We start from the raw sequence: 23,697 nt of genomic DNA, 5'->3' as shown, positions 1-23,697 counted from the left end.
GAGGTGGGGAGAGAGGGAGAAAAGGAGGTGGGGAGAGAGGGAGAAAAGGAGGTGGGGAGAGAGAGGGAGAAAGGGAGGTGGGGAGAGAGAGGGAGGTGGGGAGAGAGGGAGAAAGGGAGGTAGGGAGAGAGCGGGAGAAAGGGAGGTGGGGAGAGGAGGGAGAAAGGGAGGTAGGGAGAGAGGGAGAAAGGGAGGTGAGGAGAGAGAGGGAAATGGAGATAGAGGGGATGGTGAGAGAGAGGTCGAGGTACAGAAATGGAAGGAGGGAAAACAGGGAAAGGGAGAAGGAGAGAGAAACAGGGAGAGAGAAACAGAGGGAGAGAATCAGGGGGAGGGAGAGGGAGAGAGAAACATAGGGAGAGAGAAACAGAGGGAGAGAAACAGGGTGAGGGAGAGAGAAACAGAGGGAGAGAGAAACAGAGGGAGAGAAACAGGGAGAGAGAGAAACAGGGAGTGAGAAGGAATGAACAGCCTTGGGTATATTCTAGTGGTTCTGACATAATAAACTAATATAATAATGTATTAAACTGTTATGGTCAGTCGAGCTGTCTGGAGAATGTACTGCTCTGTTTCAGCTGTTATGGTCAGTCTAGCTGTCTGGAGAAGGTACTGCTCTGTTTCAGCTGTTATGGAGGAGAAGGTACTGCTCTGTTTCAGCTGTATGGAGAAGGTACTGCTCTGTTTCAGCTGGTATGGTCAGTCTAGCTGTATGGAGAAGGTACTGCTCTGTTTCAGCTGTATGGAGGAGAAGGTACTGCTCTGTTTCAGCTGATGGAGGAGAAGGTACTGCTCTGTTTCAGCTGATGGAGGAGAAGGTACTGCTCTGTTTCAGCTGTATGGAGGAGAAGGTACTGCTCTGTTTCATATTCCTTATGGAATGTTTGTCCTGACCAGGTACTGCTCTGTTTCAGCTGTATGGAGGACCGAAGGTACTGCTTTTCTGTAATTTTTCAGCTTTATTTGGAGGAGTTAAAGGTACTGCTCTGTTTCAGCTGTTATGGAGAAGGTACTGCTCTGTTTCAGCTGTTATGGTAAGTCTAACCACTGTATGGAGAAGGTACTGCTCTGTTTCAGCTGTATGGAGGAGAAGGTACTGCTCTGTTTCAGCTGTATGGTGTGTGTTTGTGTGTGTTTTAGGTCTGATCCTGCTGTTCTACCTGGTGTTCTATATATTCCTTGGTGGAATGTTTGTCCTGACCCCGTGATGCTGCTAACACTGGACGACTATAAACCTACCTACCAGGACCGCCTTGTTACCCCAGGTACAGACACACAACTTTTTATTTTAATTTTATTACCTTTATTTAACCAGGCAAGTCAGTTAAGAACAAATGACGGTTACCCCTAGGAACAGTGGACACACCTACCAGGACCTCCTCGTTACCCCATAACTGTCTGTTACCCCAGGGGCAGACACCTACCAGGACCTTTACCCCTTGTCAGCTCAGGGGTTTGAACTTCCTCGTTACCCCTAGTCCAACGCTCTAACCACTAGGCAACCCTGCCGTTACCCCCCACCTACCAGGACCTCCTCGTTACCCCAGGTACAGACACACACCTACCAGGACCTCCTCGTTACCCCAGGTACACACACACCTACCAGGACCTCCTCGTTACCCCAGGTACAGACACACACCTACCAGGACCTCCTCGTTACCCCAGGTACAGACACACACCTACCAGGACCTCCTCGTTACCCCAGGTACAGACACACACCTACCAGGACCTCCTCGTTACCCCAGGTACAGACACACCTACCAGGACCTCCTCGTTACCCCAGGTACAGACACACACCTACCAGGACCTCCTCAGGTTACCCCAGGTACAGACACACACCTACCAGGACCTCCTCGTTACCCCAGGTACAGACACACCTACCAGGACCTCCTCGTTACCCCAGGTACAGACACACACACCTACCAGGACCTCCTCGTTACCCCAGGTACAGACACACACCTACCAGGACCTCCTCGTTACCCCAGGTACACAAACACCTACCAGGACCTCCTCGTTACCCCAGGTACAGACACACACCTACCAGGACCTCCTCGTTACCCCAGGTACAGACACACCTACCAGGACCTCCTCGTTACCCCAGGTACAGACACACACCTACCAGGACCTCCTCGTTACCCCAGGTACAGACACACACCTACCAGGACCTCCTCGTTACCCCAGGTACAGACACACCTACCAGGACCTCCTCGTTACCCCAGGTACAAAAACACCTACCAGGACCTCCTCGTTACCCCAGGTACAGACACACACCTACCAGGACCTCCTCGTTACCCCAGGTACAGACACACCTACCAGGACCTCCTCGTTACCCCAGGTACAGACACACACCTACCAGGACCTCCTCGTTACCCCAGGTACAGACACACCTACCAGGACCTCCTCGTTACCCCAGGTACAGACACACACCTACCAGGACCTCCTCGTTACCCCAGGTACAGACACACACCTACCAGGACCTCCTCGTTACCCCAGGTTGAGACACACCTACCAGGACCTCCTCGTTACCCCAGGTACAGACACACACCTACCAGGACCTCCTCGTTACCCCAGGTACAGACACACACCTACCAGGACCTCCTCGTTACCCCAGGTACAGACACACACCTACCAGGACCTCCTCGTTACCCCAGGTACAGACACACACCTACCAGGACCTCCTCGTTACCCCAGGTACAGACACACACCTACCAGGACCTCCTCGTTACCCCAGGTACAGACACACACCTACCAGGACCTCCTCGTTACCCCAGGTACAGACACACCTACCAGGACCTCCTCGTTACCCCAGGTACAGACACACACCTACCAGGACCTCCTCGTTACCCCAGGTACAGACACACACCTACCAGGACCTCCTCGTTACCCCAGACACACACCTACCAGGACCTCCTCGTTACCCCAGGAACAGACACACCTACCAGGACCTCCTCATTACCCCAGGTACAGACCTCGTTACCCCAGGTACAGACACACCTACCAGGACCTCCTTGTTACCCCAGGTACAGACACACACCTACCAGGACCTCCTCGTTACCCCAGGTACAGACACACACCTACCAGGACCTCCTCGTTACCCCAGGTACAGACACACACCTACCAGGACCTCCTCGTACCCCAGGTACCCCAGGTACAGACACACACCTACCAGGACCTCCTCGTTACCCCAGGTACAGACACACCTACCAGGACCTCCTCGTTACCCCAGGTACAGACACACCTACCAGGACCTCCTCGTTACCCCAGGTACAGACACACCTACCAGGACCTCCTCGTTACCCCAGGTACAGACACACCTACCAGGACCTCCTCGTTACCCCAGGTACAGACACACCTACCAGGACCTCCTCGTTACCCCAGGTACAGACACACCTACCAGGACCTCCTCGTTACCCCAGGTACAGACACACCTACCAGGACCTCCTCGTTACCCCAGGTACAGACACACACCTACCAGGACCTCCTCGTTACCCCAGGTACAGACACACACCTACCAGGACCTCCTCGTTACCCCAGGTACAGACACACCTACCAGGACCTCCTCGTTACCCCAGGTACAGACACACACCTACCAGGACCTCCTCGTTACCCCAGGTACAGACACACACCTACCAGGACCTCCTCGTTACCCCAGGTACAGACACACCTACCAGGACCTCCTCGTTACCCCAGGTACAGACACACCTACCAGGACCTCCTCGTTACCCCAGGTACAGACACACCTACCAGGACCTCCTCGTTACCCCAGGTACAGACACACACCTACCAGGACCTCCTCGTTACCCCAGGTACAGACACACACCTACCAGGACCTCCTCGTTACCCCAGGTACAGACACACCTACCAGGACCTCCTCGTTACCCCAGGTACAGACACACCTACCAGGACCTCCTCGTTACCCCAGGTACAGACACACCTACCAGGACCTCCTCGTTACCCCAGGTACAGACACACCTACCAGGACCTCCTCGTTACTCCAGGTACAGACACTCCCTAATCTCTTACCCTCTCTGTTGTACTGTAGGTATGATGATCCGTCCACAGGGGCGAGGCCATGGAGATCCTCTACAACACCAAGGACACAGAGAGCTTTGACATCTATGCCCAGACGCTGAACAACTTCCTCGAATGTAAGCCGTTAATAAACAATAAACATAACATTAATGACATCACACGTCCTCAGTCTTTTCCACCGTGTGCCGTGTTTTCCACCAGTACAGTAGTAGAGTAGCCAACCAAATAGAAAGAGTTGCCAGCCAAGCTACTGGGTAAAAAAACAATTGGTGGCCTTTGGTACATTCAACTGCTTTGATTTCAACTCAAATATAAAATTGATTGAATACTTTATCAAGTTTACCTGCCAAGTTGGAAAAATGTGTTGTGGTATTGTGTAGAATGACATGACTTTACAATTTAAATGACTGCAAATGTCGAAATTCAGTGTATTGTACAGACACACCTACCAGGACCTCCTCGTTACCCCAGGTACAGACACACACCTAGTTGTTTTGAAATTGTCTTTACCTATATGATCTGGGGTATTTTCTGAGTAAGAGAACTTTTTGAACATTTAACCTGTCTTCTCTTGAGGTTAAAGTCTTATGTCAAGTAGAATTATGTATTTTATTCTAACAGAAAATAAAGTAAAGAGACTGTTGTTTAGCTGTGTTTTTGTAGTGATCACCAAGCAAGAGGCAGTTGTTTAGCTGTGATCACATAGCAAGAGGCTGTGGTTTAGCTGTGATCCCCTAGCAAAAGGCTGTTATTTAGCTGTGTTTTTGAAGAGATCACCAAGCTATAGGCTTTTTTTGTTAGCTGTGATCACCTAGCAACAGGGTGTTGTTTAGCTGTGATCACCAAGCAACAGGCTGTTGTTTAGCTGTGATCACCTAGCAACAGGCTGTTGTTTAGCTGTGATCACCGAGGAAGAGGCTTTTGTTTAGCTGTGTTTTTGGAGTGATCACCAAGCAAGAGGCTGTTGTTTAGCTGTGATCACCTAGCAAGAGGCTATTGTTTAGCTGTGATCACCGAGCAAGAGGCTATTGTTTAGCTGTGATCACCTAGCAACAGGCTGTTGTTTAGCTGTGTTTTCGTAGTGATCACCAAGCAAGAGGCTTTTTTTGCTGTGATCACCTAGCAAGTGGCTGTTGTTTAGCTGTGATCACCAAGCAACAGGCTGTTGTTTAATTGTGTTTTGTAGTGATCACCTAGCAACATGCTGTTGTTTAGCTGTGTTTTTGTAGTGATCACCAAGCAAGAGGCTGTTGTTTAGCAGTGTTTTTGTAGTGATCACCAAGCAAGAGGCTGTTGTTTAGCTGTGATCACCTAGCAAGTGGCTGTTGTTTAGCTGTGATCACCTAGCAACAGGCTGTTGTTTAATTGTGTTTTGTAGTGATCACCTAGCAACATGCTGTTGTTTAGCTGTGTTTTTGTAGTGATCACCAAGCAAGAGGCTGTTGTTTAGCTGTGATCACCTATCAAGAGGCTGTTGTTTAGCTGTGATCACCTAGCAAGAGGCTGTGGTTTAGCTGTGATCACCTAGCAACACACTGTTGTTTAGCTGTGATCACCTAGCAAGAGGCTGTTGTTTAGCTGTGATCACCTTGCAAGAGGATGTTGTGTAGCTGTGTTTAGTAGTTAACACCAAGGAAGAGACTGTTATTTCGCTGTGTTTTTGTAGTGATCACCAAGCAACAGGCCGTTGTTTAGCTGCAATCACATAGCAACAGGTGGTTGTTTAGCTGTGTTTTTGGAGTGATCACCAAGCAAGAGGCTGTTGTTTAGCTGTGATCACCTATCAAGAGGCTGTTGTTTAGCTATGATCACCTATCAAGTGGCTGTTATTTAGCTGTGATAACCTAGCAACAGGCTGTTGTTTAGCTGTGATCACCTAGCAACAGGCTGTTGTTTAGCTGTGATCACCTAGCAACAGGCTGTTGTTTAGCTGTGTTTTTGTAGTGATCACCAAGCAGGAGGCTGTTGTTTAGCTGTGATAACCTAGCAAGAGGCTGTTGTTTAGCTTTGATTTTGTAGTGATCATCAAACACGAGGATGTCGTTTAGCTGTGACACCAAGCAAGACGCTGTTGTTTAGCTGTGTTTTTGTAGTGAGCACCAAGCAAGAGGCTGTTGTTTAGCTGTAATAACCTAGCAAGAGGCTGTTGTTTAGCTGTGATCACCTAGCAAGAGGCTGTTGTTTAGCTGTGATCACCTAGCAACAGGCTGTTGTTTAGCTGTGATCACCTATCAAGTGGCTGTTATTTAGCTGTGATAACCTAGCAACAGGCTGTTGTTTAGCTTTGATCACCAAGCAAGAGGCTGTTGTTTAGCTGTGATCACCTAGCAACAGACTGTTGTTTAGCTGTGATCACCTAGCAAGAGGCTGTTGTTTAGCTGTGATTACCAAGCAAGAGGCTGTTGTTTAGCTGTGTTTTTGTAGTGATCACCAAGCAACTGACTGTCGTTTAGCTGTGATCACCTAGCAACAGGCTGTTGTTTAGCTGTGATCACCAAGCTAGAGGCTTTTCTTTAGCTGTGATGACCTAGCAACAGACGGTTGTTTAGCAGTGATCACCTAGCAACAGGTTGTTGTTTAGCTGTGATAACCCAGCAAGAGGCTGTTGTTTAGCTGTATTCACCAAGCTAGATGCTTTCCTTTAGCTGTGACCACCTAGAAACAGGCTGTTGTTTTGCTGTGATCACCGATCAACATGCTGTTGTTTAGCAGTGTTTTTGTACTGATCACCAAGCAAGAGGCTGTTGTTTAGCTGTGATCTCCTTGCAACAGGCTGTTGTTTAGCTGTGATCACCGAGCAAGAGGCTGTGGTTTAGCTGTGATCACCTAGCAACAGACTGTTGTTTAGCTGTGATCACCTAGCAAGAGGCTGTTGTTTAGCTGTGATCACCAAGCAAGAGACTGTTGTTTAGCTGTGTTTTTGTAGTGATCATCAAGCAACAGACTGTCGTTTAGCTGTGATCACCTAGCAAGAGGCTGTCATTTAGCTGTGATTACCAAGCAAGAGGCTGTTGTTTAGCTGTGTTTTTGTAGTGATCACCAAGCAACAGACTGTCGTTTAGCTGTGATCACCTAGCAACAGGCTGTCATTTAGCTGTGATTACCAAGCAAGAGGCTGTTGTTTAGCTGTGATGACCTAGCAACAGACGGTTGTTTAGCAGTGATCACCTAGCAACAGGCTGTTGTTTAGCTGTGTTTTTTTAGTGATCACCAAGCAAGAGGCTGTTGTTTAGCTGTGATAACCTAGCAAGAGGCTGTTGTTTAGCTGTATTCACCAAGCTAGATGCTTTCCTTTGGCTGTGATCACCAAGCAATAGGTCATTGTTTAGCTGTGATCACCTAGCAAGAGGTTGTTGTTTAGCTGTGTTTTTGTAGTGATCACCAAGCTAAAGGCTGTTGTTTAGCTGTGATCACCTAGCAACAGGCTGTTGTTTAGCTGTGTTTTCGTAGTGATGACCAAGCTAGAGGCTGTTGTTTAGCTGTGATCACCTAGCAAGCTGTGATTACCAAGAGGCTGTTGTTTAGCTGTGATGACCTAGCAACAGGCTGTTGTTTTGCTGTGATCACCTAGCAACAGGCTGTTGTTTAGCTGTGTTTTCGTAGTGATGACCAAGCTAGAGGCTGTTGTTTAGCTGTGATCACCTAGTAACAGGCTGTTGTTTAGCTGTGATCTCCTTGCAATAGGCTGTTATTTAGCTGTGATCACCTATCAAGTGGCTGTTATTTAGCTATGATAAACTAGCAACAGGCTGTTGTTTAGCTGTGATCACCAAGCAAGAGGCTGTGGTTTAGCTGTGATCACCTAGCAACAGACTGTTGTTTAACTGTGATTTTGTAGTGATCATCAAACACGAGGATGTCGTTTAGCTGTGACACCAAGCAAGACGCTGTTGTTTAGCTGTGTTTTCGTAGTGATGACCAAGCTAGAGGCTGTTGTTTAGCTGTGATCACCTAGCAACAGGCTGTTGTTTAGCTGTGATCTCCTTGCAATAGGCTGTTATTTAGCTGTGATCACCTATCAAGTGGCTGTTATTTAGCTGTGATAACCTAGCAACAGGCTGTTGTTTAGCTTTGATCACCAAGCAAGAGGCTGTTGTTTAGCTGTGATCACCTAGCAACAGACTGTTGTTTAGCTGTGATCACCTAGCAAGAGGCTGTTGTTTAGCTGTGATTACCAAGCAAGAGGCTGTTGTTTAGCTGTGTTTTTGTAGTGATCACCAAGCAACTGACTGTCGTTTAGCTGTGATCACCTAGCAACAGGCTGTTGTTTAGCTGTGATCACCAAGCTAGAGGCTTTTCTTTAGCTGTGATGACCTAGCAACAGACGGTTGTTTAGCAGTGATCACCTAGCAACAGGCTGTTGTTTAGCTGTGATAACCCAGCAAGAGGCTGTTGTTTAGCTGTATTCACCAAGCTAGATGCTTTCCTTTAGCTGTGACCACCTAGAAACAGGCTGTTGTTTTGCTGTGATCACCTAGCAACAGGCTGTTGTTTAGCTTTGATTTTGTAGTGATCATCAAACACGAGGATGTCGTTTAGCTGTGACACCAAGCAAGACGCTGTTGTTTAGCTGTGTTTTCGTAGTGATGACCAAGCTAGAGGCTGTTGTTTAGCTGTGATCACCTAGCAACAGGCTGTTGTTTAGCTGTGATCTCCGTTGCAATAGGCTGTTGTTTAGCTGTGATCACCTATCAAGTGGCTGTTATTTAGCTGTGATAACCTAGCAACAGGCTGTTGTTTAGCTGTGATCACCAAGCAAGAGGCTGTGGTTTAGCTGTGATCACCTAGCAACAGACTGTTGTTTAGCTGTGATCACCTAGCAAGAGGCTGTTGTTTAGCTGTGATCACCAAGCAAGAGACTGTTGTTTAGCTGTGTTTTTGTAGTGATCATCAAGCAACAGACTGTCGTTTAGCTGTGATCACCTAGCAAGAGGCTGTCATTTAGCTGTGTTTTTGTAGTGATCACCAAGCAACAGACTGTCGTTTAGCTGTGATCACCTAGCAACAGGCTGTTGTTTAGCTGTGATCACCAAGCTAGAGGCTTTTCTTTAGCTGTGATGACCTAGCAACAGACGGTTGTTTAGCAGTGATCACCTAGCAACAGGCTGTTGTTTAGCTGTGTTTTTTTAGTGATCACCAAGCAAGAGGCTGTTGTTTAGCTGTGATAACCTAGCAAGAGGCTGTTGTTTAGCTGTATTCACCAAGCTAGATGCTTTCCTTTGGCTGTGATCACCAAGCAATAGGTCATTGTTTAGCTGTGATCACCTAGCAAGAGGTTGTTGTTTAGCTGTGTTTTTGTAGTGATCACCAAGCTAAAGGCTGTTGTTTAGCTGTGATCACCTAGCAACAGGCTGTTGTTTAGCTGTGTTTTCGTAGTGATGACCAAGCTAGAGGCTGTTGTTTAGCTGTGATCACCTAGCAACAGGCTGTTGTTTAGCTGTGATCACCTAGCAACAGGCTGTTGTTTAGCTGTGTTTTCGTAGTGATGACCAAGCTAGAGGCTGTTGTTTAGCTGTGATCACCTAGCAACAGGCTGTTGTTTAGCTGTGATCTCCTTGCAATAGGCTGTTATTTAGCTGTGATCACCTATCAAGTGGCTGTTATTTAGCTATGATAAACTAGCAACAGGCTGTTGTTTAGCTGTGATCACCAAGCAAGAGGCTGTGGTTTAGCTGTGATCACCTAGCAACAGACTGTTGTTTAACTGTGATTTTGTAGTGATCATCAAACACGAGGATGTCGTTTAGCTGTGACACCAAGCAAGACGCTGTTGTTTAGCTGTGTTTTCGTAGTGATGACCAAGCTAGAGGCTGTTGTTTAGCTGTGATCACCTAGCAACAGGCTGTTGTTTAGCTGTGATCTCCTTGCAATAGGCTGTTATTTAGCTGTGATCACCTATCAAGTGGCTGTTATTTAGCTGTGATAACCTAGCAACAGGCTGTTGTTTAGCTTTGATCACCAAGCAAGAGGCTGTTGTTTAGCTGTGATCACCTAGCAACAGACTGTTGTTTAGCTGTGATCACCTAGCAAGAGGCTGTTGTTTAGCTGTGATTACCAAGCAAGAGGCTGTTGTTTAGCTGTGTTTTTGTAGTGATCACCAAGCAACTGACTGTTGTTTAGCTGTGATCACCTAGCAACAGGCTGTTGTTTAGCTGTGATCACCAAGCTAGAGGCTTTTCTTTAGCTGTGATGACCTAGCAACAGACGGTTGTTTAGCAGTGATCACCTAGCAACAGGCTGTTGTTTAGCTGTGATAACCCAGCAAGAGGCTGTTGTTTAGCTGTATTCACCAAGCTAGATGCTTTCCTTTAGCTGTGACCACCTAGAAACAGGCTGTTGTTTTGCTGTGATCACCTAGCAACAGGCTGTTGTTTAGCTTTGATTTTGTAGTGATCATCAAACACGAGGATGTCGTTTAGCTGTGACACCAAGCAAGACGCTGTTGTTTAGCTGTGTTTTCGTAGTGATGACCAAGCTAGAGGCTGTTGTTTAGCTGTGATCACCTAGCAACAGGCTGTTGTTTAGCTGTGATCTCCGTTGCAATAGGCTGTTGTTTAGCTGTGATCACCTATCAAGTGGCTGTTATTTAGCTGTGATAACCTAGCAACAGGCTGTTGTTTAGCTGTGATCACCAAGCAAGAGGCTGTGGTTTAGCTGTGATCACCTAGCAACAGACTGTTGTTTAGCTGTGATCACCTAGCAAGAGGCTGTTGTTTAGCTGTGATCACCAAGCAAGAGGCTGTTGTTTAGCTGTGTTTTTGTAGTGATCATCAAGCAAGAGGCTGTTGTTTAGCTGTGATCACCTAGCAAGAGGATGTTGTTTCGCTGTGTTTTTGTAGTTAACACCAAGGAAGAGGCTGTTATTTTGCTGTGTTTTTGTAGTGATCACCAAGCAACAGACTGTCATTTAGGTGTGATCACCTAGCAACAGGCTGTTGTTTAACTGTGATCACCAAACAAGAGGCTGTTGTTTAGCTGTGTTTTTGTAGTGATCAAAAAGCAACAGACTGTTGTTTAGCTGTGATGACCAAGCGAGAGGCTTTTCTTTAGCTGTGATCACCAAGCAATAGGTCGTTGTTTAGCTGTGATCACCTAGCAACATATGGTTGTTTAGCTGTGATCACCTAGCAACAGGCTGTTGTTTAGCTGTGTTTTTGTAGTGATCACCAAGCAATAGGTCGTTGTTTAGCTGTGATCACCAAGCAAGAGGTTGTTATTTAGCTGTGATCACCTAGCAACAGGCTGTTATTTAGCAGTGTTTTGTAGTGATCACCAAGCAAGAGGCTGTTGTTTAGCTGTGATCACCAAGCAAGTGGCGGTTGTTTAGCTGTGATCACCTAGCAAGTGGCTGTTTTTTAGCTGTGATCACCTAGCAACAGGCTATTGTTTAGCTGTGATCACCGAGCAAGAGGCTTTTGTTTAGCTGTGATCACGATGCCAGAAGCTTTTCTTTAGCTGTGAAAACCAAGCAACAGGCTGTTGTTTAATTCTGTTTTTGTAGTGATCACCTGTTGTTTAGCTGTGATTGCAACATGATGTTGTTTAGCTGTGTTTTTGTAGTGATCACCAAGCAAGAGGTTGTTGTTTAGCTGTGATCATCAAGCAAGAGGTTGTTGTTTAGCTGTGATCATCTAGCAACAGGCTGTTGTTTAGCTGTGATCACCCAGCAACAGACTGTTGTTTAGCTGTGATCACTTAGCAACAGGCTGTTGTTTAGCTGTGATCACCCACCAGCAACAGGCCGTTGTTTAGCTGTGATCACCTAGCAACAGGCTGGTGTTTAGCTGTTATCACCAAGCAAGAGACTGTTGTTTAGCTGTGAACACCTTGCAAGAGGCTGTTGTTTAGCTGTGATCACCAAGCAAGAGGTTGTTATTTAGCTGTGATCACCTAGCAACAGGCTGTTATTTAGCAGTGTTTTTGTAGTGATCACCAAGCAGAGGCTGTCGTTTAGCTGTGATCACCAAGCAAGATGCTGTTGTTTAGCTGTGTTTTTGTAGTGATCATCAAGCAAGAGGATGACATTTAGCTGTGATCACCAAGCAAGACGCTGTTGTTTAGCTGTGTTTTCGTAGTGATGACCAAGCTAGAGGCTGTTGTTTAGCTGTGATCACCTAGCAACAGGCTGTTGTTTAGCTGTGATCTCCTTGCAATAGGCTGTTGTTTAGCTGTGATCACCTATCAAGTGGCTGTTATTTAGCTGTGATAACCTAGCAACAGGCTGTTGTTTAGCTGTGATCACCAAGCAAGAGGCTGTGGTTTAGCTGTGTTTTCGTAGTGATGACCAAGCTAGAGGCTGTTGTTTAGCTGTGATCTCCTTGCAATAGGCTGTTATTTAGCTGTGATCACCTATCAAGTGGCTGTAATTTAGCTGTGATAAACTAGCAACAGGCTGTTGTTTAGCTGTGATCACCAAGCAAGAGGCTGTGGTTTAGCTGTGATCACCTAGCAACAGACTGTTGTTTAACTGTGATTTTGTAGTGATCATCAAACACGAGGATGTCGTTTAGCTGTGACACCAAGCAAGACGCTGTTGTTTAGCTGTGTTTTCGTAGTGATGACCAAGCTAGAGGCTGTTGTTTAGCTGTGATCACCTAGCAACAGGCTGTTGTTTAGCTGTGATCTCCTTGCAATAGGCTGTTATTTAGCTGTGATCACCTATCAAGTGGCTGTTATTTAGCTGTGATAACCTAGCAACAGGCTGTTGTTTAGCTGTGATCACCTAGCAACAGGCTGTTGTTTAGCTGTGATCACCAAGCTAGGCTTTTCTTTAGCTGTGATGACCTAGCAACAGACGGTTGTTTAGCAGTGATCACCTAGCAACAGGCTGTTATTTAGCTGTGTTTTTTTAGTGATCACCAATCAAGAGGCTGTTGTTTAGCTGTAATAACCTAGCAAGAGGCTGTTGTTTAGCTGTATTCACCAAGCTAGATGCTTTCCTTTAGCTGTGACCACCTAGAAACAGGCTGTTGTTTGCTGTGATCACCTAGCAACAGGCTGTTGTTTAGCTTTGATTTTGTAGTGATCATCAAACACGAGGATGTCGTTTAGCTGTGACACCAAGCAAACGCTGTTGTTTAGCTGTGTTTTGTAGTGATCATCAAGCAAGAGGCTGTTGTTTAGCTGTGATCACCTAGCAAGAGGATGTTGTTTCGCTGTGTTTTTGTAGTTAACACCAAGGAAGAGGCTGTGTTTTTGTAGTGATCACGAAGCAACAGACTGTCATTTAGGTGTGATCACCTAGCAACAGGCTGTTGTTTAACTGTGATCACCAAACAAGAGGCTGTTGTTTAGCTGTGTTTTTGTAGTGATCAAAAAGCAACAGACTGTTGTTTAGCTGTGATGACCAAGTGAGAGGCTTTTCTTTAGCTGTGATCACCAAGCAATAGGTCGTTGTTTAGCTGTGATCACCTAGCAACATACGGTTGTTTAGCTGTGATCACCTAGCAACAGGCTGTTGTTTAGCTGTGTTTTTGTAGTGATCACCAAGCAATAGGTCGTTGTTTATCTGTGATCACCAAGCAAGAGGTTGTTATTTAGCTGTGATCACCTAGCAACAGGCTGTTATTTAGCAGTGTTTTTGTAGTGATCACCAAGCAAGAGGCTGTTGTTTAGCTGTTATCACTTTGCAACAGGCTGTTGTTTAGCTGTGATCACCAAGCAACAGGCTGTTGTTTAGCTGTGATCACCAAGCAACAGGCTGTTGTTTAGCTGTGATCACCTAGCAAGTGGCTGTTGTTTAGCTGTGATCACCTAGCAACAGGCTTTTGTTTAGCTGTGATCACGATGCCAGAAGCTTTTCTTTAGCTGTGAAAACCAAGCAACAGGCTGTTGTTTAATTCTGTTTTTGTAGTGATCACCTTGCAACATGATGTTGTTTAGCTGTGTTTTGTAGTGATCATCGAGCAAGAGGTTGTTGTTTAGCTGTGATCATCAAGCAAGAGGTTGTTGTTTAGCTGTGATCATCTAGCAACAGGCTGTTGTTTAGCTGTGATCACCTAGCAACATGTGTAGTGATCATCAACATGGTTGTTTAACTGTTATCACCAAGCAAGAGGTTGTTTAGCTGTGTTTTTGTAGTGATCACCAAGCAACAGATTGTCTTTCAGCTGTGATAACCTAGCAAGAGGCTGTTGTTTAGCTGTATTCACCAAGCAAGAGGCTTTCCTTTAGCTCTGATCACCAAGCAATAGGCCGTTGTTCAGCTGTGATCACCTAGCAATCAGGCTTTTCTTTAGCTGTGATCACCCAGCAACAGACTGTTGTTTAGCTGTGATCACTTAGCAACAGGCTGTTGTTTAGCTGTGATCACCCACCAGCAACAGGCCTTTGTTTAGCTGTGATCACCTAGCAACAGGCTGGTGTTTAGCTGTTATCACCAATCAAGAGCTGTTGTTTAGCTGTAATAACCTAGCAAGAGGCTGTTGTTTAGCTGTGATCACAAGCTAGATGCTTTCCTTTAGCTGTGACCACCTAGAAACAGGCTGTTGTTTTGCTGTGATCACCTTGCAACAGGCTGTTGTTTAGCTTTGATTTTGTAGTGATCATCAAACACGAGGATGTCGTTTAGCTGTGACACCAAGCAAGACGCTGTTGTTTAGCTGTGTTTTCGTAGTGATCATCAAGCAAGAGGCTGTTGTTTAGCTGTGATCACCTAGCAAGAGGATGTTGTTTCGCTGTGTTTTTGTAGTTAACACCAAGGAAGAGGCTGTTATTTTGCTGTGTTTTTGTAGTGATCACGAAGCAACAGACTGTCATTTAGGTGTGATCACCTAGCAAGAGGATGTTGTTTCGCTGTGTTTTTGTAGTTAACACCAAGGAAGAGGCTGTTGTTTAGCTGTGTTTTTGTAGTGATCAAAAAGCAACAGACTGTTGTTTAGCTGTGATGACCAAGTGAGAGGCTTTTCTTTAGCTGTGATCACCAAGCAATAGGTCGTTGTTTAGCTGTGATCACCTAGCAACATACGGTTGTTTAGCTGTGATCACCTAGCAACAGGCTGTTGTTTAGCTGTGTTTTTGTAGTGATCACCAAGCAATAGGTCGTTGTTTATCTGTGATCACCAAGCAAGAGGTTGTTATTTAGCTGTGATCACCTAGCAACAGGCTGTTATTTAGCAGTGTTTTTGTAGTGATCACCAAGCAAGAGGCTGTTGTTTAGCTGTTATCACTTTGCAACAGGCTGTTGTTTAGCTGTGATCACCAAGCAACAGGCTGTTGTTTAGCTGTGATCACCAAGCAAGTGGCGGTTGTTTAGCTGTGATCACCTAGCAAGTGGCTGTTGTTTAGCTGTGATCACCTAGCAACAGGCTTTTGTTTAGCTGTGATCACGATGCCAGAAGCTTTTCTTTAGCTGTGAAAACCAAGCAACAGGCTGTTGTTTAATTCTGTTTTTGTAGTGATCACCTTGCAACATGATGTTGTTTAGCTGTGTTTTGTAGTGATCATCGAGCAAGAGGTTGTTGTTTAGCTGTGATCATCAAGCAAGAGGTTGTTGTTTAGCTGTGATCATCTAGCAACAGGCTGTTGTTTAGCTGTGATCACCTAGCAACATGTTGTTGTTTAACTGTTATCACCAAGCAAGAGGTTGTTTAGCTGTGTTTTTGTAGTGATCACCAAGCAACAGATTGTCTTTCAGCTGTGATAACCTAGCAAGAGGCTGTTGTTTAGCTGTATTCACCAAGCAAGAGGCTTTCCTTTAGCTCTGATCACCAAGCAATAGGCCGTCGTTCAGCTGTGATCACCTAGCAACAGGCTTTTCTTTAGCTGTGATCACCCAGCAACAGACTGTTGTTTAGCTGTGATCACTTAGCAACAGGCTGTTGTTTAGCTGTGATCACCCACCAGCAACATACCTTTGTTTAGCTGTGATCACCTAGCAACAGGCTGGTGTTTAGCTGTTATCACCAAGCAAGAGACTGTTGTTTAGCTGTGAACACCTTGCAAGAGGCTGTTGTTTAGCTGTGATCACCAAGCAAGAGGCTGTCGTTTAGCTGTGATCACCAAGCAAGATGCTGTTGTTTAGCTGTGTTTTTGTAGTGATCAACAAGCAAGAGGATGTCATTTAGCTGTGATCACCAAGCAAGATGCTGTTGTTTAGCTGTGTTTTTGTAGTGATCAACAAGCAACATGTTGTTGTTTAGCTGTGATCAACTAGCAAGAGCCTGTTGTTTAGCTGTGATCACATAGCAACATACAGTTGTTTAGCTGTGATCACCTAGCAACAGGCTGTTGTTTAGCTGTGTTTTTGTAGTGATCACCAAGCAATAGGTTGTTGTTTAGCTGTGATCACCAAGCAAGAGGTTGTTATTTAGCTGTGATCACCTAGCAACAGGCTGTTATTTAGCAGTGTTTTTGTAGTGATCACCAAGCAAGAGGCTGTCGTTTAGCTGTGATCACCAAGCAAGATGCTGTTGTTTAGCTGTGTTTTTGTAGTGATCATCAAGCAAGAGGATGACATTTAGCTGTGATCACCAAGCAAGATGCTGTTGTTTAGCTGTGATCACCAAGCAAGATGCTGTTGTTTAGCAGTGTTTTGTAGTGATCATCAAGCAAGAGGATGTCATTTAGCTGTGATCACCAAGCAAGATGCTGTTGTTAAGCTGTGTTTTTGTAGTGAACACCAAGCAAGAGGCTGGTGTTTAGCTGTTATCACCAAGCAAGAGACTGTTGTTTAGCTGTGAACACCTAGCAAGAGGCTGTTGTTTAGCTGTGATCACCTAGCAAGAGGCTGTCGTTTAGCTGTGATCACCAAGCAAGATGCTGTTGTTTAGCTGTGTTTTTGTAGTGATCATCAAGCATGAGGATGTCATTTAGCTGTGATCACCAAGCAAGATGCTGTTGTTAAGCTGTGTTTTTGTACTGAACACCAAGCAAGAGGCTGTTGTTTCGCTGTGATCACCTACCAACATGATGTTGTTTAGCTGTGATCACCAAGCAACAGGTTGTTGTTTAATTCTGTTTTTGTAGTGATCACCTTGCAACATGATGTTGTTTAGCTGTGTTTTTGTAGTGATCACCAAGCAAGAGGTTGTTGTTTAGCTGTGATCATCAAGCAAGAGGTTGTTGTTTAGCTGTGATCATCTAGCAACAGGCTGTTGTTTAGCTGTGATCACCTAGCAACAGGTTGTTGTTTAACTGTGATCACCAAGCAAGAGGTTGTTTAGCTGTGTTTTTGTAGTGATCACCAAGCAACAGGCTGTTGTTTAGCTTTGATTTTGTAGTGATCATCAAACACGAGGATGTCGTTTAGCTGTGACACCAAGCAAGACGCTGTTGTTTAGCTGTGTTTTTGTAGTGATCACCAAGCAAGAGGCTGTTGTTTAGCTGTATTCACCAAGCAAGAGGCTTTCCTTTAGCTCTGATCACCAAGCAATAGGCCGTTGTTCAGCTGTGATCACCTAGCAACAGGGTGTTGTTAAGCTGTGATCACCTAGCAACAGGCTGTTGTTTAACTGTCATCACCAAGCTAGAGGCTTTTCTTTAGCTGTGATCACCCAGCAACAGACTGTTGTTTAGCTGTGATCACTTAGCAACAGGCTGTTGTTTAGCTGTGATCACCCACCAGCAACAGGCCGTTGTTTAGCTGTGATCACCTAGCAACAGGCTGGTGTTTAGCTGTTATCACCAAGCAAGAGACTGTTGTTTAGCTGTGAACACCTTGCAAGAGGCTGTTGTTTAGCTGTGATCACCAAGCAAGAGGCTGTCGTTTAGCTGGGATCATCAAGCAAGATGCTGTTGTTTAGCTGTGTTTTTGTAGTGATCATCAAGCAAGAGGATGTCATTTAGCTGTGATCACCAAGCAAGATGCTGTTGTTAAGCTGTGTTTTTGTAGTGAACACCAAGCAAGAGGCTGTTGTTTCGCTGTGATCACCTACCAACATGATGTTGTTTTGCTGTGATCACCAAGCAAGATGCTGTTGTTTAGCTGTGTTTTTGTAGTGATCATCAAGCAAGAGGATGTCATTTAGCTGTGATCACCAAGCAAGATGCTGTTGTTGAGCTGTGTTTTTGTACTGAACACCACGCAGAAGGTCAGAAGGTGAATTCACCAATTTGTAAGTTGCTCTGGATAAGAGCGTCTGCTAAATGACTTAAATGTAATGTAAATGTAGTGAACACCTAGCAAGAGGCTGGTGTTTAGATGTTATCACCAAGCAAGAGGCTGTCGTTTAGCTGTGATCACCAAGCAACATGCTGATGGTTAGCTGTGATCACCTAGCAACAGGCTGTTGTTTAGCAGTTTTTATGAATTGATCATCTTGCAACAGGCTGTTGTTTAACTGTTTTTTGTAGTGATCACCAAGCAACATGCTGATGGTTAGCTGTGATCACCTAGCAACATGCTGTTGTTTAGCTTTGATCCCCTTGCAACAGGCTGTTGTTTAGCCGTTTTTATGAAGTGATCACCTAGCAACAGGCTCTTGTTTAGCTGTGTTTTTGTAGTGATCACCAAGCAAGATTCTGTTGTTTAATTGTGTTGTTGTAGTGATCACCAAGCAAGTGGCTGTTGTTTAGCTGCGATCACTAAGCAACAGGCTGATGTTTAGCTTTGATCACCTAGCAACAGGCTGTTGTTTAACTGTGATCACCAAGCAAGAGGTTGTTTAGCTGTGTTTTTGTAGTGATCACCAAGCAACAGATTGTCATTTAGCTGTGATCACCTAGCAACAGGCTGGTGTTTAGCTGTTATCACCAAGCAAGAGACTGTTGTTTAGCTGTGAACACCTAGCAAGAGGCTGTTGTTTAGCTGTGATCACCTAGCAAGAGGCTGTTGTTAAGATGTGTTTTTGTAGTGAACACTAAGCAAGAGGCTGTTGTTTCGCTGTGTTCACCAAGCAAGATGCTGTTGTTTAGCTGTGTTTTTGTAGTGATCATCAAGCAAGAGGATGTCATTTAGCTGTGATCACCAAGCAAGATGCTGTTGTTAAGCTGTGTTTTTGTAGTGAACACCAAGCAAGAGGCTGTTGTTTCGCTGTGATCACCTACCAACAGGCTGGTGTTTAGCTGTTATCACCAAGCAAGAGACTGTTGTTTAGCTGTTATCATCTAACAACAGGCTGTTGTTTAGCTGTGATCACCTAGCAACAGGTTGTTGTTTAACTGTGATCACCAAGCAAGAGGTTGTTTAGCTGTGTTTTTGTAGTGATCACCAAGCAACAGATTGTCTTTTAGCTGTGATAACCCAGCAAGAGGCTGTTGTTTAGCTGTGTTCACCAAGCAAGAGGCTTTCCTTTAGCTGTGATCACCTAGCAACAGGGTGTTGTTAAGCTGTGATCACCTAGCAACAGGCTGTTGTTTAACTGTCATCACCAAGCTAGAGGCTTTTCTTTAGCTGTCATCACCCAGCAACAGACTGTTATTTAGCTGTGATCACTTAGCAACAGGCTGTTGTTTAGCTGTGATCACCCACCAGCAACAGGCCGTTGTTTAGCTGTGATCACCTAGCAACAGGCTGGTGTTTAGCTGTTATCACCAAGCAAGAGACTGTTGTTTAGCTGTGAACACCTTGCAAGAGGCTGTTGTTTAGCTGTGATCACCAAGCAAGAGGCTGTCATTTAGCTGTGATCATCAAGCAAGATGCTGTTGTTTAGCTGTGTTTTTGTAGTGATCATCAAGCAAGAGGATGTCATTTAGCTGTGATCACCAAGCAAGATGCTGTTGTTAAGCTGTGTTTTTGTAGTGAACACCAAGCAAGAGGCTGTTGTTTCGCTGTGATCACCTACCAACATGATGTTGTTTTGCTGTGATCACCAAGCAAGATGCTGTTGTTTAGCTGTGTTTTTGTAGTGATCATCAAGCAAGAGGATGTCATTTAGCTGTGATCACCAAGCAAGATGCTGTTGTTAAGCTGTGTTTTTGTACTGAACACCACGCAGAAGGTCAGAAGGTGAATTCACCAATTTGTAAGTTGCTCTGGATAAGCGTCTGCTAAATGACTTAAATGTAATGTAAATGTAGTGAACACCTAGCAAGAGGCTGGTGTTTAGATATTATCACCAAGCAAGAGGCTGTCGTTTAGCTGTGATCACCAAGCAACATGCTGATGGTTAGCTGTGATCACCTAGCAACAGGTTGTTGTTTAGCTGTGATCATCTAGCAACAGGCTGTTGTTTAGCACTGTTTTTGTAGTGATCACCAAGCAAGACTATGTTGTTTAGTTGTGTTTTTGTAGTGATCACCAAGCAATTGGCTGGTGTTTAGCTGTGATCACCTAGCAACAGGCTGTTGTTTAGCTGTGATCACCTTGCAACATACTGATGGTTAGCTGTGATCACCTAGCAACAGGCTGTTGTTTAGCTTTGATCCCCTAGCAACAGGCTGTTGTTTAGCAGTTTTTATGAATTGATCATCTTGCAACAGGCTGTTGTTTAACTGTGTTTTTGTAGTGATCACCAAGCAACATGCTGATGGTTAGCTGTGATGACCTAGCAACAGGCTGTTGTTTAGCTTTGATCTCCAAGCAACAGTCTGTTGTTTAGCAGTTTTTATGAATTGATCATTTTGCAACAGGCTGTTGTTTAACTGTGTTTTTGTAGTGATCACCAAGCAACATGCTGATGGTTAGCTGTGATCACCTAGCAACAGGCTGTTGTTTAGCTTTGTGCTCCAAGCAACAGGCTGTTGTTTAGCAGTGTTTTTGTAGTGATGACCAAGCAAGAGGCTGTTGTTTACCTGTGATCACCTAGCAACAGGCTGTTGTTTAGCTGTGTGATCACCAAGCAAAATGCTGTTGTTTAGTTGTGATTTTGTTGTGATCACCAAGCAAGAGGCTGTTGTTTAGCTGTGATCACCTAGCAACATGCTGTTTTTTCGCAGTGTTTTTGTAGTGATCACCAAGCAAGGGGCTGGTGTTTAGCTGTGATCACCTAGCAACAGGCTGTTGTTTAGCTGTGATCACCAAGCAACATGCTGATGGTTAGCTGTGATCACCTAGCAACAGGCTGTTGTTTAGCTTTGATCTCCTAGCAACATGCTGTTGTTTAGCAGTTTTTATGAAGTGATCACCTTGCAACAGGCTCTTGTTTAGCTGTGTTTTTGTAGTGATCACCAAGCAAGATTCTGTTGTTGAATTGTTTTTGTAGTGATCACCAAGCAAGAGGCTGTTGTTTACCTTTGATCACCTATCAACAGGCTGTTGTTTATCAGTTTTTTTTAGTGATCACCAAGCAAGAGGCTGTTGTTTAGCTGTGTTTTTGTAGTGGTCACCAAGAAAGAGGCTGTTGTTTAGCTGTGATCACTTAGCAACAGGCTGATGTTTAGCTGCGATCACCTAGCAACAAGCTGTTGTTTAGCAGTGTTTTTGAAGTGATCACAAAGCAAGGGGATGATGTTTAACGGTGATCACCTAGCAACAGGCTGATGTTTAGCTGTGATCACCTATCAACAGCCTGATGTTTAGCTGTGTGTTTGTAGTGGTCACCAAGAAAGAGGCTGTTGTTTAGCTGTGTTTTTATAGTGGTCACCGAGCAACAGGTTGTTGTTTAGCAGTTTTTTTGTAATGATCACCTTGCAAGAGGCTGTTGTTTAGCTTTGATCACTTAGCAACAGGCTGTTGTTAAGCTGTGATCACCAAGCAAGAGGCTGTTGTTTAGCTGTGTTTTTGTAGTGGTCACCAAGAAAGAGACTGTTGTTTAGCTGTGTTTTTATAGTGGTCACCTAGCAACAGGCTGTTGTTTAACTGTGTTTTTGTAGTGATCACCAAGCAACATGCTGATGGTTAGCTGTGATCACCTAGCAACAGGCTGTTGTTTAGCTTTGATCTCCTTGCAACAGGCTGTTGTTTAGCCGTTTTTATGGAGTGATCACCTAGCAACAGGCTCTTGTTTAGCTGTGTTTTTGTAGTGATCACCAAGCAAGATTCTGTTGTTTAATTGTGTTATTGTAGTGATCATCAAGCAAGTGGCTGTTGTTTAGCTGCGATCACTAAGCAACAGGCTGATGTTTAGCTGTGATCACCTAGCAACAGGCTGTTGTTTAGCACTGTTTTTGTAGTGATCACCAAGCAAGAGGATGTCATTTAGCTGTGATCACCAAGCAACAGACTGTCATTTAGGTGTGATCACCGAGCAACAGACTGTTGTTTATATGTGAACACGAAGCAAGAAGCTGTTGTTTAGCTGTGTTTTTGTAGTGATCACCTAGCAACAGGCTGTTGTTTAGCAGTGTTTTTGTAGTGATCACCAAGCAAGAGGCTGTTGTTTAGCTGTAATCACCTAGCAACAGGCTGTTGTTTAGCTGTGATCACCTAGCAAGAGGCTGTTGTTTAGCCGTGTTTTGTAGTGATCACCAAAAAAAATGCTGTTGTTTATTTGTGTTTTTGTTGTGATCACCAAGCAAGATGCTGTTGTTTAGCTTTGATCACCTAGCAACAGGCTGTTGTTAAGCTGTGATCACCTAGCAACAGGCTTTTGTTTAGCAGTTTTTTTTAGTGATCACCAAGCAAGAGGCTGTTGTTTAGCTGTGTTTTTGTAGTGGTCACCAAGAAAGAGGCTGTTGTTTAGCTGTGATCACCTAGCAACAGGCTATTGTTTAGCTGTGATCACCGAGCAAGAGGCTGTTGTTTAGCTGTGATCACTTAGCAACAGGCTGATGTTTAGCTGCGATCACCTAGCAACAAGCTGTTGTTTAGCAGTGTTTTTGAAGTGATCACAAAGCAAGGGGATGATGTTTAACGGTGATCACCTAGCAACAGGCTGATGTTTAGCTGTGATCACCTATCAACAGCCTGATGTTTAGCTGTGTGTTTGTAGTGGTCACCAAGAAAGAGGCTGTTGTTTAGCTGTGTTTTTATAGTGGTCACCGAGCAACAGGTTGTTGTTTAGCAGTTTTTTTGTAATGATCACCTTGCAAGAGGCTGTTGTTTAGCTTTGATCACTTAGCAACAGGCTGTTGTTAAGCTGTGATCACCAAGCAAGAGGCTGTTGTTTAGCTGTGTTTTTGTAGTGGTCACCAAGAAAGAGACTGTTGTTTAGCTGTGTTTTTATAGTGGTCACCTAGCAACAGGCTGTTGTTTAACTGTGTTTTTGTAGTGATCACCAAGCAACATGCTGATGGTTAGCTGTGATCACCTAGCAACAGGCTGTTGTTTAGCTTTGATCTCCTTGCAACAGGCTGTTGTTTAGCCGTTTTTATGGAGTGATCACCTAGCAACAGGCTCTTGTTTAGCTGTGTTTTTGTAGTGATCACCAAGCAAGATTCTGTTGTTTAATTGTGTTATTGTAGTGATCATCAAGCAAGTGGCTGTTGTTTAGCATCACTAAGCAACAGGCTGATGTTTAGCTGTGATCACCTAGCAACAGGCTGTTGTTTAGCACTGTTTTTGTAGTGATCACCAAGCAAGAGGATGTCATTTAGCTGTGATCACCAAGCAACAGACTGTCATTTAGGTGTGATCACCGAGCAACAGACTGTTGTTTATATGTGAACACGAAGCAAGAAGCTGTTGTTTAGCTGTGTTTTTGTAGTGATCACCTAGCAACAGGCTGTTGTTTATTTGTGTTTTTGTTGTGATCACCAAGCAAGAGGCTGTTGTTTAGCTTTGATCACCTAGCAACAGGCTGTTGTTAAGCTGTGATCACCTAGCAACAGGCTTTTGTTTAGCAGTTTTTTTTAGTGATCACCAAGCAAGAGGCTGTTGTTTAGCTGTGTTTTTGTAGTGGTCACCAAGAA

At 44.8% G+C, this 23,697-nt stretch overlaps 1 protein-coding gene across 1 annotated transcript in view; it reads left to right on the top strand.

Annotated features, from left to right (window-relative positions):
- The first annotated feature begins 997 nt into the window (after positions 1 to 997).
- Positions 998 to 23,697, top strand: part of atp1b2a (ATPase Na+/K+ transporting subunit beta 2a) — a 63,685-nt gene continuing 40,985 nt past the window's right edge. Inside the window, 5 exon segments of the mRNA XM_064932850.1 lie at positions 998 to 1,031; positions 1,138 to 1,197; positions 1,200 to 1,262; positions 4,040 to 4,061; positions 4,063 to 4,145. Of these exon segments, the coding sequence (XP_064788922.1) occupies positions 998 to 1,031; positions 1,138 to 1,197; positions 1,200 to 1,262; positions 4,040 to 4,061; positions 4,063 to 4,145 (262 nt within the window).

This window comes from Oncorhynchus masou, chromosome 23, assembly GCF_036934945.1.
Source record: "Oncorhynchus masou masou isolate Uvic2021 chromosome 23, UVic_Omas_1.1, whole genome shotgun sequence".
Classification (NCBI taxonomy): Eukaryota; Metazoa; Chordata; class Actinopteri; order Salmoniformes; family Salmonidae; genus Oncorhynchus; species Oncorhynchus masou.
This window is presented reverse-complemented; position numbering and strand designations above follow the sequence as displayed.